The following is a 14,311-nucleotide window of genomic DNA, read 5'->3' as shown; positions in this document are numbered from 1 at the left end:
GACCCACACAGTGTCCAGGAGACTCATAAAAAGAGCTCTGCTGGATCTGATGAACAGTCCATCTAGTCCAGCATCTTGTTTCACATAGCAGACAACCAGCTGCCCTGGAGGGCCAACGAAGAGGGTGCAGAGGCCAAGCCCCTCCCCTGATGCTGCCTCCTACCACTGCCCTTTGCTGGTATTAAGGTTTTTTAAAAAAATTTATTTCATCAAGCAGTAAAACATAACAATAAAAAACCCCATTTGTTATAGATCCAGGAATAAGGTGTAGAGGGATCCTTATATAAAAACATATTGAAACTTCCATCAGCCCTATGCTGGTATTAGTAAACAGAAGGGAAGCAGCAACCAAAGCAGCTGGGCTTCATTTTACAAAAGCCTGTGCCAACGAAGTTAAAGGAAACACAACTGGAAGCCAAAAAGAAAAGTAAAAAAGCATACGCAGGAAGGAGGGAAGGTCTTCAGATCTGATGCTACAGGAGGGAGGGCCCTGGAACTGGGCACTGCAGAGCTGGCTGGCACTTCTCTACATTTTCTGTACTCCTGTGAACTCTGAACATGTAAACAACAGAGAAACCAAGAGCATCTGAGCTTGCTAAATGACTTAGCAGCATCCACATGGAGTAGGGGGCAGTCTCTTTAGATTAGTTTCTTCAGTCTACATTTGCCTCTCCCTTGCAATTAAAGTAGATATGTCAAGAAGTGTTTAATGTGTGTACTTTTAAAGGCAGCCTTGGAACTCTAAATGTCAGCTCGGACAAAACACACATTACGCCATGGGAATTCAGGCAACCTAACAGACACTAAGTACACTGAGCGAAGATAGGGGTTTTTTTTAGAATCAATATTTTCTCTGATTGCACATATCAGAGAAGGACAGTGTCTCCCACTGGGGGCTGAGAAATAAAGTTTGCCTAACAACTCAGTGACTCATTCATTTGACCAAGAGCCTCTATTCACTAGGCTTCAGCACCTACTGAGATGAGGAATATCGCAGCAATATCTACACCCAGGTGTATACTTTTAAGTCTTTCTATAAAGCCATGAGGGATAGAACCTTAACCTTAGTTCCTTTTGTATCCATATAATACTGTGAAATGCAATTTAAAGATCCAATGTTATTAAGTGAAATAATTCCCAGTTCTGTGGGGAAAGTACTTATAAGGGGCCTTGAGTCCCGTTTTCTCCTGCCCTAACTATATTCCTCCAGCTTCCTTGCATCTCTCTTGCTATGGTTACCACTGGTGGTCTTGCTGAGCTATTTGCTTGTTGCCCCTACCTGGATTCTTCCAGCCTCCCTCTTCTGCTCCCCAACAGGGCAATCCTTAATAGAAATGTATAACTCTGCTAATGATTGCGCTATAAATGTGGCATTCCTTACCTGTAGACTGCCAGTTGGTTCTGAACATTTTGGATTTTGAGTTTGCCAGCAGAATTTGCTTAGCTTTCAAACCTTGATCTGAAAGAAACTTCCTAACCATCTCTAACCACTCTAACCATCCCAATCCCAGTCCTGCCAAGGCAACCAACACAAAGGCTGCTTTATATTAGATGCATGGACATTTCAAGCCAAAACCCACCCCAATATCTTTCACAGATACTTGGGTTAGAACTATATGAGAGCTTTGAGAATGATGAATAGTTCTCTAGAGAACATCCAACTCATACCATCTTGAAGGACTTGCAAAGCCATCCCTACTCCTGCTCCGCAGGATAACCAGCATGGGGCAATAGAGACAATAGGTGAGCAGGGGCACGAAAGGATGGTCAAAGATAATATTGCATATTAACGTATTAAAATATGTAACGATTTTCCCTGTTTTTGGAACTGTCGGACATGCTTTCAGCATGTGTGGTGTGTGGTGCCCCCAAGTCATAGCTGACTTATGGCAACCCCCTGGTGGGGTTTTCATGGCAAGAGACTAATAAAAATCATTTGCCATTGCCTGCCTCTGCAACCGTGGCCTTCACTGGAGGTCCTCCACCCAATTACTAACCAAACTTGATGCTACTTAGCTTCTAAGATCTGATGAAATCAGGCTCACCTGGGCCATCCAGGTCAGCATGGTAAATTTAAAAAGCCAAACATCAGCTTTCTTAGGGAGCTGGGCAGAGCAGCAGGCCAGGCAGAATGGCGCCATCTCACATGAACTTCTATCAAGTCTAGTCATTTGTTCACTGTCATCCAATCTGACTGGCCATGGCTCTCCAGCAAAGAAAGGCCTTTCCTTACATGCCAGATGATACCAGGGACTGAATTCATAACCTTCTGAATGCAAAGCATGCACTATATTGCTGAGCCATGGCACATCCCCCTAAAACGTGAGATTAATGAAAGATGTGACTGCCTTTAATTCCACATCTCTAAATCTCCTATTTCCCATCACAGACTTGGGCCATTTTCACACTTCTTACTGGCCGTGGATCATCATGTACAGCTCCCGGAACGACAAGCGTCTTCCTGGCATGATTTTCCGTCATAACTCCAGTTCTTGTGCGAAATCGCGCCAGGAAGACGCTGTCATTCCGGGAGCTTTGTGCTATGTTCTGTGGCCAGTAAGAAGTGTGAAAACGGCCTCGGATACTATGGAATATTTCCATTAATGGAAGGGAAGGTGATTTTTCATAATTCTTTTTTGCTGTTGCATACCTCCAACTGCTCCCCCATGCTGTTCCTGGAGGTCCCCTGTCTCTTAGGGTCAACATTCAGGAGATACTTTTGGGCTGCGGCAGAAGGGTGGAAGTGAGAAAGTTCCCTTCTGCTGACAGAAATCCCTTCCATCCGGAGATATACCATGGGATCCATGTTGCAGTGTTTTACTCTTCTGCATTACTGGGGAAGTCTCAAATAAGAAGACTCTCCATCAAGCCCCCCTCTCCTGTGCAACAAGACAGGAGTGCCAATATCTGAGCTTATGATACCCCCTGTGCCTGCACTCTGACACAATAAAGAATATTCATTCAGCCACTGGATGTTGATTAATGGGATAGAGAAGACTGGAAATTCAATCAAACCCCAAAGGAATCAGTTTGGGAGGGCTAATTTCTCATACAGGGACGGATGAACATATAGAAATAGGATTGTCCCAGGCACAGCTATGGCCCTCTCTGTCCTCTTCAATCTACATCAGAGAAAGTAAGCAGCATTTAGTTACTCCCGCTTTTCTTTAAGGCTGCAATCTGAAGTACGCTTACCCAAAAGTAAATCTAATTTAATGTAGTGGGACTTTCCTCTGAGTAGAATGCCCAGTATTGCAGTATCCTCATAGGCCTGTTCTGCATTTCTCTTAAGACACAAGGATTATTTTAAAAACAGAAAGGCTCTCTTAAATTGGGGTGGGGAAATCCAGTTAAGATCACAAAAGATTTGCACACTACAGAGAAAAGCAGTTCAAGGGTTTGTAATCGCTCCATTGCTAACCATCTGTTGCTCTCATAGTTTATGGCTAAGGCATGGTAAAAGAAGGCTCTCAATTAGAAACATCTGTTTTTAGAAGGGGAACCCAAAATAGATATTGGTCAGAACTGCAGAAGAAAGCCAACCTTCAAGTGCTGAAGGGTAGCCATTAGCACAGCTAAAATGGGTATATGAGCTGATGCACATCATTGCTAGAGGTTGGCTGCTAGAGAAGGGGGGAGTCTGGGTTATGGTTCCACATGTAATTTCTTTCCACAGTAGTGCTGGCTAATGAGAACCTGCAAAAAAAAAATCTCTCTTCAGGATGAATCTTTTCATCATTTTGGGGGGAGGGATGAACTTCTTTCAAAGTTGTCTTTGAAGGTGCCAAGGAAAGGCCATGCCACAGAATGGGTTTTTTTTCGTTTGGAGGAGAACATACATATATTTGAAACAGGGTTAGTATAATACATTCCAAACACAAATCAAAGGTTTAGAGAATGTGGGAGAGGGAGAGAGGCTGAGCATAATCTGAGCTAAGTTTTTTTTTAAAAAATATATTGCTATGTCACGCAAATGCAAAAAGGAATGATGTGGATGGCATAAATTAAACAAATCGATGAGTTTGTATAATTTATTCTGCTTCTGTTACTAATAGGAGGGAAAGGAGCCACGAAAGATATCAAAGCACTGGACCCCTATTCTGGACATCAAAGCACTGCTCAGACACCCACAATGCTGATGGCCCCTGGCCTCTACCAGAGCCAGGGCCTTTTCAGTCCTGGCTCCAACCTGGTGGAGCTCTCTGTCTGAGGAAACTAGGGCCCAGCAGGATTTGTTATCTTTCCACCGGGCCTGCAAGACGGAGATGTTCCACCAGGCATTTGGTGGGGGCTAGGCTGTCCTCTCGCCGGCCATACCACTGAAGACCTTCCACCACCCATGCAGGAGCTCATAAGTGTGACGCAGGGCATGATGCAAGAGCCAAGCCCTGTGTCTAAAATGCTGTATTTTAATATTTATATCCACCAATTGAGAAATTTTAATTGTATATGGAATAGTGTTTTAATGTTTTTTATAATGTTTTTGTTTTTAAACTTTATGTAAAAATTGGATGTTGTTAAACCACCCTGAGCCTGTCTGATGGAGAGGGCAGTCTAGAAATGCAATAAAATAAATAAATAAACAACATCTGGAATTGACCACACACTTTCAAGCAACCCAGAAAACAAGAACATGGATTCTGCATTCTTAGGAATTTGAATTCTCTTCTGCATTTTCATGGAATTGTTGCACTGATATTCAACCCCGAGCAAGGTGAGGCATGTAACACTTTGGCAGGTAGAACACAGAATCAACCTCTGGTAGCTGCTCTCTAGGACTGTCAGCAGAATCTCTGGAAAGGTGGTCAAATCTGGTTGCCATTCAGAATTGGAAACACTAGAACTGCTATCTATTTTCTGCTTATTTTTAAACAAGTTATCCACCTTAAGCCATCAGGATAGGAAACAAATTTCCCAAAGGAAGTATTTATGAGAAACACCTTTTGAAACCCTTAAATACCATATAGAGAAAAATGCTATGTTTTTCTTCTCTCCAAGACACAGACAGACATGTTGGAATTCTGCTTTAGTTTTACACTGGTGGTGGAGAGTGCCCTCAAGTCATAGCTGACTTATGGTGATCCCTGCTGGGTTTTTTAAGACAAGAGACTATTAGAGGTGGTTTGCCATTGCTTGCCTCTGCATAGTCACACTGGTCTTCCTTGGAGGTCTCTCATCCATTTACTAACCAAGACTGACCCTCCTTAGCTTCTGAGATCTGAGGAGATCAGGCTTGCCTCAGCTATCCAGGTCAGGGAACATGGGGGAAATAGCTTCCCACAAATGGCTAACACAGAGACTATACAGAACCTGTCACTCCTCAACCTTGAACCCCTTATGTAGCCTTGAACAAGTTATAATCTCTTAATCCATCTTTGTAAATAGATACACAAAAGTTACTAACCCCAATTAATTCATACAAGACCATCTGCCCAGACTCACCTGTGTTACCAATTTCAAGCCTGGCTGAGAGAAAGAAAAATGCAACTCTTTTCTAGTTTACAAAAACTTGCAGCCCACCTGCAGGCAAGCAACTATTTACAAGGCAATCTTAACCTAAGTAAAATGGGAATAATAGTGATCTGTTTCATAGGGGTGTCAAGAGGGTGAACACAGGGCACCAGAAACTAAGAGTCTCTCTATACAAGATGACTTGCCTTGGCACGTGTTCATCAAGTATAAGGAGATGCAATGTTAGCCAGGAAGCGTAGTTTAAAATGATAAGGTCTGCAGAGGCTCCTGAGAAGGTTTGTTAATTTCATTTTTGCCTCTCCAAAGGCTCTGTCAATTTCACCTCTCCAGTCTAAAACCATGTGGGATCACAACCAGAGGGCAACCAGGAATGGAAATAGGCTGGAGCTGCCTTTCAGAGCCAGGCTTGGATCTGGAGAGGTTATAATGGGCTGAAGTTTAATTTCTGGCACTTCACAGCCCCTTCACACAGCTCCAGTGTATAGCAAAGCCTTTGCCCTGTTGCCAGCTCAAACATTTTAAACCACCTTTCCTGGCTAACATTGCATCTCCCAACACATGTTCTTCATGTGTCAGATGTCTCATGTAGAGAGACTCTAAGAAGCGATAATCAAAGGGTACATAGTAATATGACTATAACAGAGGTGATAATAATACAATAATTTATAGTTTCTTTGCACAATTGTGCAGTATTAGCACAGCCCTCTGTTTTGGCAACAGAAGGGGAAAAAAAAGACTGGAATGCCAGGCCTACTGAAGAATGGCATTTCTACTGAACCAACTTCTAAGATATCGGAACCAGTCACCGTAGATCTATTGCAGAATGAAATAGATCAGCAAGGATACTGGCTATTTTCTACTCAACTGAGCCTTGAGAATTCCCATCCAGAAGACCTAGTAGCTACGATATGAATTATGCACGCAGACGCATACATGCACACACACACACACACACACTGTCCATAGTCAGAATATATTGCCTATATGATTTTGTCCCAAGATCCTGAACAATGAGATCCCTGATTGTTTAGGATCATCCACATTACCACTCTGAGAAGCACTCTCCTCACATTAAATCGGATCATCTTCAATGACATCAGCACATAGCCAAATCAGATCTGCTACATAGCACTGTGACATCAGCATATTTACTACATGATCTCTGACTGGTTAGGATAACACTAGGAAAGAGAAAAATTCCTATGCAGGAAAACAATGGTGCCAAAACATCAACTGAAAGGAGGAAACAATAGCACATAGTTTAAGAAATAGTGAACATCTGCCCTTTTGTTCTCCTGCACTGTACCAGGAAAGGGCATGGGTTGGCTTAAAAGAGTAACAGAATCCCCTTGACTTAAATAGCTTTGCAGCTCTCCATGGACCAACTGAGAGCCAGTATGGTATACTGGTCAGAGTGCTGGACCAGGTTCTGGGAGGCCCAGGTTTGAATCCCCACTCTGCCGTGGAAGCTCACTGGGTGACCTTGGGCCAGTCACACCCTCTCCGCCTAACCTACCTCTGAAGGTTGTTGTGAGGATTAACTGGAGGAGAGGAGAACAATGTAAGCCATTTTGAGTCCCCATTGGAGAGAGAGGCAGGCTATAATTGAAATTTTTAAAAACTCACAAAAGTGCTGCCAGCTCATCTGCCTGTATGTGTCACCAGGCAGCTTAACTGGAAGGTTTTGGAAGATAACTTTTCTGAAGGGAACTTCTACCTTTCTCAAACTATATGGCTATCTGCAAAGGGGGACTTCATCCCAACCTCCAAATGTAGGTTAGTATCGAAAATGCTGAGGCTTTAGGACAAAAAGGAAAGCAGTGCCAGTAACCCACTCTCAGGAATCCTGCCCAGAACACTAAACGCATGTCCCCTGACCCAGTCTGACCTCACAGCAATAAAACCTCATGACAAATCAGCAGTGGGGAAGTAATGAGACGCAACTGAAAACTGTACAGGAAACCCAGCTTGTCCTAAGACTGGCTTTCAACTTGTCTTGTGACCTTACAGATCAGATCACTTGACCTCAGAGGTTTTATTTTTTTATGGTGGGACAAGCATTTTGCCTTGAAAATGCTTTCATTCTCTCTAGGTTTGCTCAAGCTAGGCAGCTCTCTGTGTCGAATCATCTGCTCTTGTACAGCAGGAACCTTTTCCATGTGGGTTATTTGGACCAGATGTGAAGCTGTTAGGAAGCTGTCCTCGCCTTCAGGGACTGAGGTTCATTCATGCACCTCATAGATTTTCCCCAGCTTTTCCTGAGCTTTCCCAAGCCTGCTTTGCTGTGAAGTCTGCAGAAAGACTGCAGCAAAGCCCAGACATCTGATGTGACAGCAGGAGAGTCCAGATTTTCACAGTCCCACCCATACAGCAGCCATGTTCCCTGCCCCATGTTCCCTGCCCCAATCCTTCAGGTGGTTATTCCACCCTTTCATTCCACAGGAGACTTCCAAGGATTTTTTAACAATATATAGCTATAATAGTATATGGATATGTCAATTACCAGTTTTTAAAAAGTGACTTGAAAAAGCCCCTCCCCCAAAGTGTGCATGAGGGGAAGGAGAAGAGCCACCATGGAGACTGTGTCAGGGAACATGCAGGGATCCTCGCGACCTGGAAACTGCTTCTGCATTGCATTGGGACTTGCAGTGACAATGGGGCTTCTACAGGAAAGGGATGTCATGTGGAAATCTCACGGGACTCCTAACTCTCAGTTACTGAGGAGATGCTCTCTCATCTCAACCTCCAAAATGAAAATACCAATTTTGTTTTCTGCTGTCACACGAGTAAGACATAAGATGGACATCTGGAAAGCAGGTGAAGCATACTACTTGCTAAATGACCTCAAGCAACCCACAGTCCGTCAGCCTCCCTTTTTTTAAAATGACAGCCCCAGGACAGGAGGCCAGAGGAAGGTCAACCTAACTTTTGGCCAGTCTGAGAGTTCAACGGAGGGTCAAAATATATATAAAAGAACTCACAGATCACTATCAGCCAACAACAACAACAACAACAGATGTATATACCGCCCTTCAGGGAAACTTAACACCCAGGCCATTTCCACTCGTCCTTAAAGGGATAGCCACTCATGGAACGCTGGCGGCTTTTCTTCTTCACACCACATGTCTCCAGTTTCAAAACAGTAGCAGGCTGTTAGGCTTCTGTTTTTTCGGTGCCTTTTATGAGAATGAGGATGCACTTTCCTGCATCCTCGAAGAGGCGCCGAAAAAATGGAAGCCTAACAGTCTGCTACCGCTTTGAAATCGGAGACGTGTGGCGTGAAGAAGAAAAGCTGCCAGCATTCTATGAGTGGGCCATTCCTTTAAGGACATGTGGAAACAGCCCTGCTCAGAGTGGTTTACAAAGTATGTTATTAATATCCCCACAACAATCTCCTTTTGAGGGGGTGGGGCTGAGAGAGCTCTGGAAGAGCTGTGACTGACCCAAGGTCACCCAGCTGGCTTCAAGCAGAGGAGTGGGGAATCAAACCTGGTTCTCCAGATTCGAGTCCCACTGCTCTTAACCACTACATGGCATAGACAGAAGAAATTCCAATTTGGGCTGCTTGGGAAACTCCCATTCAATTTCATGAACTGAAATGAAATTTCCTGCGCTATTAGCACTTTTAAAGGGTAAAAACCACAGGTTTTAAAAATCCAAAGTAAAGAATACTGGCAAAACCAGGTCTATAGATCATGACCTGAAAAAGTTGTTTTTCTTCCCTTCTTTTAAAAAAATTTGTAACATCTAGCCTGAGAAAATTTTGTAACATCTAGACTGAGAAACAGTTCTAGTAAATATAAAAGGTTGTACAATGTTTTGTGTCTTTTGGTTGGTCCTAATAAAAGGTATGACAAGAAATATTGTGGATTTGTGCTTTTAAAACAACCTGTCTATTCCCCTTTAAAATTGCTAATAATAGCACGAAGAACCCGGTTTCAACTGGCAAAACTAAGCAGGTGTTCAAGTGTTACAACCCCTCTCCCTTCCTGTATGGCAGACCAATCAAGTTCCATGATATCTTTTTGGTCTGATTTCTAGCCCAATTTTTTTTTTAATTTATTTAAAATATTTGTATCCCAGTCCAAAGTGGCTCACATAAATACCGTAAAAATCAATAAATAGAACAAAAAAATCAGTGACCACCACCATTAAAAGGAATGTAAAATTATTAAAAAGCAGAAAAATTACGAGTCAACAGTATAACAACAGAAGCAGATAAAAAACAGAGCAGAAACACATCACTTTAACCAAAGGCACCAAGGCAGGTTTAAAAGGGCAGATTTAAAGCAAGCAAAACCCAAACAACCTGGAATCTAAATGTCAACCAAGAAGGCGCCAAGTGAACGTCTTGCGAGAGGGAGTGCCAGAGATATGGTGCCACAACAGAAAAGGCACTACCCCTCTCACTGCTGCTGAAAGAAGTACCCTGAGAAAGGCGTCTCAAGCCGACAAGCAGATTCATATTAGAGGATGCAGTCCTTTGCCTTAGTTACATTTGAGGAGGACCAATCATGGACTTCCCTTGATTTAAGGAGATGAACAGTTCCAAAGGTTCAGCAGTCCAGCCATAGAGGGTTGCTTCCAAACTTATGCCAAGCTTCTTTCTCACTTCCTTATATGCGACATCTGCACTCACAGGTATGGCACACCCTACAAATGTGCTAAGATGCATTTTATTACCTCAAGAGCTGTAATGAACCAATGCAACTGTATTGGACTGAACAATGATTCATTCTGCCTGAAGTTGCTCTACTAACATCTCTTCAAGGACTCAGCTAGCTATCTTTCCAAGCACTGTTACATGAGATCCTTTTAAACGAGTGTTGCTGGAGAGTGAAACTGAGACTTATACACTGAACACAGCCCCTCTCATAAACACCTAATATAAGTCCTTGAAGCACCAGCTGCTACAGCCATAAGCACATGGGTTTCTTAAGAACACTGAAGTTACAACGCTCACATACCCTATGAAGGCCACTCAGAACATTTTGTAATGTAGGGGTTCAATGCAACGGTTATCCTTGTTCTTTAAAAAATGAGTCTGGAAGGGTCTTCCCTCCCTTTGTGCTCTTCTGGAGTGCCTAATTAAGGACCGCAGACCCTTGCAATTTTGCTGAATGTCCTACTGCATTTTTCGATGTTTACTTAATGCTCCAGCTGGTGACACTCTGAAAGTTTATGGCAGACATGACAACCAAGAAAAATTTGATAGTACAACAACTGCAGTGTGTGCTGTTAAGGTTTAGAAGACAACAATGCCCTCATTTTTAATATTTGCCTTCTGAATTTTTTAGCCAGTGTCTAATTCCACATAGTCTGGTCCTTATGTTTTTTCTTAAGACAGAAAATATTATTTATTGAAATCTGATATCATAAATTGCTTTGGATTTCTACAATCCAAACTTTATTGTATTGTTTATTGGATGTCCCAGCCAGCCATTGTATTGACTTGCACTGTGTAATCTGCCTTGAATCTCAGTGAGAAAAGCAGACTATATATAAATAAATAAATCCACTTTCTAGTATGGGCTCATGCAAAGAACATTTCTATTCATCTGAATGTTTGCTTATTCTTCTTGTATTATTCAGATAAATTAGGCTGAACTATATTTGGTGACATCAAATGATGCCAATCTTGCTATGAAGTATAGATATCAGAACTTTTTCAAATATGTTTTACCTAGGCCATTTCTGAGCTCTACCTGACTGATGAGAATATTTGTATTTAAAGCACTCTGGTACAATGCTACAAAAGTTACTGTTAGGATACAAAAAACAGGCACCGCTATGTCTAAAATAATGCAAAAACTGGCAAGCATTGAGTGGGAGTTTGTTATTTGTGCTGCTCATTATGTCTGATCTGGAAGCGAGAGCAGCAATTTGGGATTTCCTTTTTTTCCTGAGCAGATGTGCTTGCAACAGAAGAAATGCACCCTGTCTGGTGCTCTCCAAAACTATTCAGTCATTCCTTTGCAAATGTTTTGACTCCAATGATGATTTCGGGATAGAAAGTGATGTGTCCCTGAGCTGCAATAAACACAATCAGACAAAATGCCTTCCCATAACATTAGATGATGCCATTATTCACCAATCAGAGCAGGAGATTCATGTTGCCCATTCACCAATGAGAAGCAAGGCAGAACTCAAAAGAGGACCCAGCCATTCGGAACTAAAAATAAAGTATCTCGCGGCTGGTTGTTTTCACTGTGGGATAGGAGTTTGATCATGACATTAAGGAGCCGCTTTTATCTTTTTTTTAAATTGGGATGGAGAGGGCTCTGGGAAGCAGCTTTTTCTCAAATATCTGTGTGACAAGGTAGTCGAGGAGGTGCTTATAGCAAGCAGCTGTAGTGAGAGTCCTCAATGTAAACAGACATCTTTGAATAATTCAGTGTGTGCAAGTAAGCATGAAAAGAGCGAAATCTTTGGAAAACACCATATGTTGATCTCTCGCTCTCTTTTTTTAAAAGGATCCAATCCGGCTAGCTGAAGGTGCCAGACCAGGGAAATCTTTACCTGTCCCGCAGTGTCATACAGCCCAAGGAGATACTGCTTGCCACCAACGGTCACACTGACTGCAAAACAAAGCAGAGAGAAATATGAAGCCAGGCATCCCAGAGAAGCACAACAGCACAAGCTCTTATTCTCTCTTGCTTACTCTTTCCCTTGACCAAGACGCAGACGATGAGTGGTTTCAATTACTCTGCCAGACTCAACAATAATCATTAAAAAACACAGACGTCTAAGGAAATGGGAGGGAGCACAACAGCTGCCTGCCTCTGTGCAAAATAGTTTTTCCAAAGCACTTTTGGGATGGAAGGGGTGTTAAGGGCAGTTGATGCAACAAAATATGTCACTTGTTATGTGCGACCACCACAATTTGGGACAGATATCTGTAACCAACCAAGTCTCCCTTCCTCTCTAGGCCATATCAGACACCACCACCCCGCTGCATGGGCTGACAAGCAGTCCAGACAGTCCTTTCTGGCACCTTTGGTTTTGCAAAAGGGATAATAAGCAAGGGTGCGAATCCAGGCTGTGTCCAGAAGGTCACGGTGGTGGTAGTGAGAAAAGGGGGCGAGGGAAGGAGAAAAGGGCTGGAAATGGCAAAGTTTTTGCTGAAGTTCCTGCGTTGCTTGCTGGCGGGGGGGGGGGGGGGTAGCACAGCACTTACTCAGCACTTCCAAGCGTGACACGTCTCGCCCCCCCCACCCCCGTCCAGCTCTCTTACCTGCGTAATGGTCAAAGACGGTGGGCACATACTCCTCCGGGAAGGCGTCGTTGGCATAGCTCATGAGCAGGCAAGTTTTGCCCACCGCTCCGTCTCCGACCACCACGCATTTCAGCATGACCGCCGTCCCCGTCCCATTGGCCATGATGCTTCTAAGCAGATCGTCATTTTTTAAAATATGTATGCAGGCATGTATATATTCAGTCAAAGAAAGGGGTTCGCACGCCGGGCGGTGAAGGGCGACGATTCTCGTGCATTACCCAACCAAGAGAGCGGCAGTGTCTGCGGCCGGCGGGGCTCGCTCGGTCGCTTTCAGCAGGCGCCGCAAATCACTGAAGATGGCATTTCTTCTCTCCCCCCTCCTCCTCCTCCACTGCCAAATTTGGCTCGCAGGGATTTTCCTCCCTCTCGCCCCAGCTGGGCACGATGACACAGTGTCTCATAAGACTGGCAGCCCGGTCGCAACGGGAACTTTGGGCAGCAAAATCCGCACCACTTTCGTCCGCCTCCTCCAGGCTTCCTAACTGCTTCCCATGTGCCGTGGACACCCTCCCTTCCGAGAGAAAATCCCACGGAGGAGGCCCCCGAGCTCCAGGCGGAGCAAGTGTGGCTCCACTTTACTTTCCTGCCTCCCTTCCCCCAACGTGTCCAGGCTTCAGACGCCACTTCTCCAAAATGGGGAGGGGGGGGCAAAGCCAGCCCTGCAACCTCAGACTAGCTTGAGAGGAGAAAGGAGGAGCAACGCTAAAGAGCCGCTCAGGGCTCCTCTCCAAAGAGCCTACAGCGCCGAGAAACGTTTGCCGCTTTTGCAAACCGCCTCCTCCCCTTCGCTCGGATGATGTAATCAATAAAGACACCCTAAGAACAGGATAGCTTTCATGTGGCTTTCACAGTTGGGGTGGAGGGGGGGGGGGTCAGATCGATAGATTAGTTTAGCGTCGTGATTTCACTATTTGGTTTGCTGGGAGAGGGATGCGTTGGATCAAATATAAAAAAGAAACATATGGGAAAGTATTTTTTTAAACTATCTTAAAATGAAAGGAAGGAAGAGATAAAATGTAGGAATGGAAAGCTAAAATTCAAACTACCCGTAAATTAAAATAGGAAGAGGAATTGGTATTAAAAATTGGTTCTGTTCCACTTTTGAAACTATCACTTTTATATACATTCTAGGGAGCTCAGGACAGCATTTCTGGGGGTTGTTTTCTCATCGCAAAAACCTCACAAATCTGAGGGTGAGTGAGTGGGCCAAAGCAGTACCATGGGCTGAATGGAAAATATACACCCAACTCTCCCCCAGACACCACCTTCACTTCCCATTGGAGGGTTGCCCAGTCCCCAGCACCCCAAATCCTGAGGGTGCAGCTTGTGGACGCCACAATGAACTAATTAATAGTCATGCTTCCACACACCACTAGAAATTGTACCATATGGCATTTAGGAATGAGTGCACTCATAATCAAGTGACTTTGAAGTGACACATACACATTTTTTAAAAAATGAAACCACATAAAATATAGCTGAATTGATAGTGCCAGATTATTGCCTGCCATCACCAATCTGCCTGTGCAGCAGGTTCTGCTAAAAGAGACATCTTAAAAGAAG

General features: G+C 43.8%; 2 protein-coding genes across 2 annotated transcripts in view; one reads left to right on the top strand and one right to left on the bottom strand.

Moving 5' to 3' along the window:
• The window catches only part of PIGF (phosphatidylinositol glycan anchor biosynthesis class F), a 46,494-nt gene extending 42,100 nt beyond the window's left edge, over positions 1-4,394 (top strand). Inside the window, exon 6 of the mRNA XM_054983962.1 lies at positions 4,056-4,394. Within this exon, the coding sequence (XP_054839937.1) occupies positions 4,056-4,139 (84 nt within the window). The 3' untranslated portion in view covers positions 4,140-4,394. The remainder of the gene's footprint in view (positions 1-4,055) is intronic.
• RHOQ (ras homolog family member Q) overlaps positions 1-13,437 on the bottom strand; it is a 28,698-nt gene extending 15,261 nt beyond the window's left edge. Inside the window, exons 1-2 of the mRNA XM_054983972.1 lie at positions 12,707-13,437; positions 11,992-12,050 (exon numbers count right to left, since the gene is read on the bottom strand). Coding sequence (XP_054839947.1) covers positions 11,992-12,050; positions 12,707-12,851 — 204 coding nt within the window. The 5' untranslated portion in view covers positions 12,852-13,437. The remainder of the gene's footprint in view (positions 1-11,991; positions 12,051-12,706) is intronic.
• Between the last annotated feature and the right edge of the window lie 874 nt (positions 13,438-14,311).

Source organism: Eublepharis macularius, chromosome 1 (assembly GCF_028583425.1).
Source record: "Eublepharis macularius isolate TG4126 chromosome 1, MPM_Emac_v1.0, whole genome shotgun sequence".
NCBI lineage: Eukaryota > Metazoa > Chordata > Lepidosauria > Squamata > Eublepharidae > Eublepharis > Eublepharis macularius.
The sequence above is the reverse complement of the archived record's forward strand: the minus strand, read 5'-3'. Positions and strand labels throughout refer to the sequence as shown.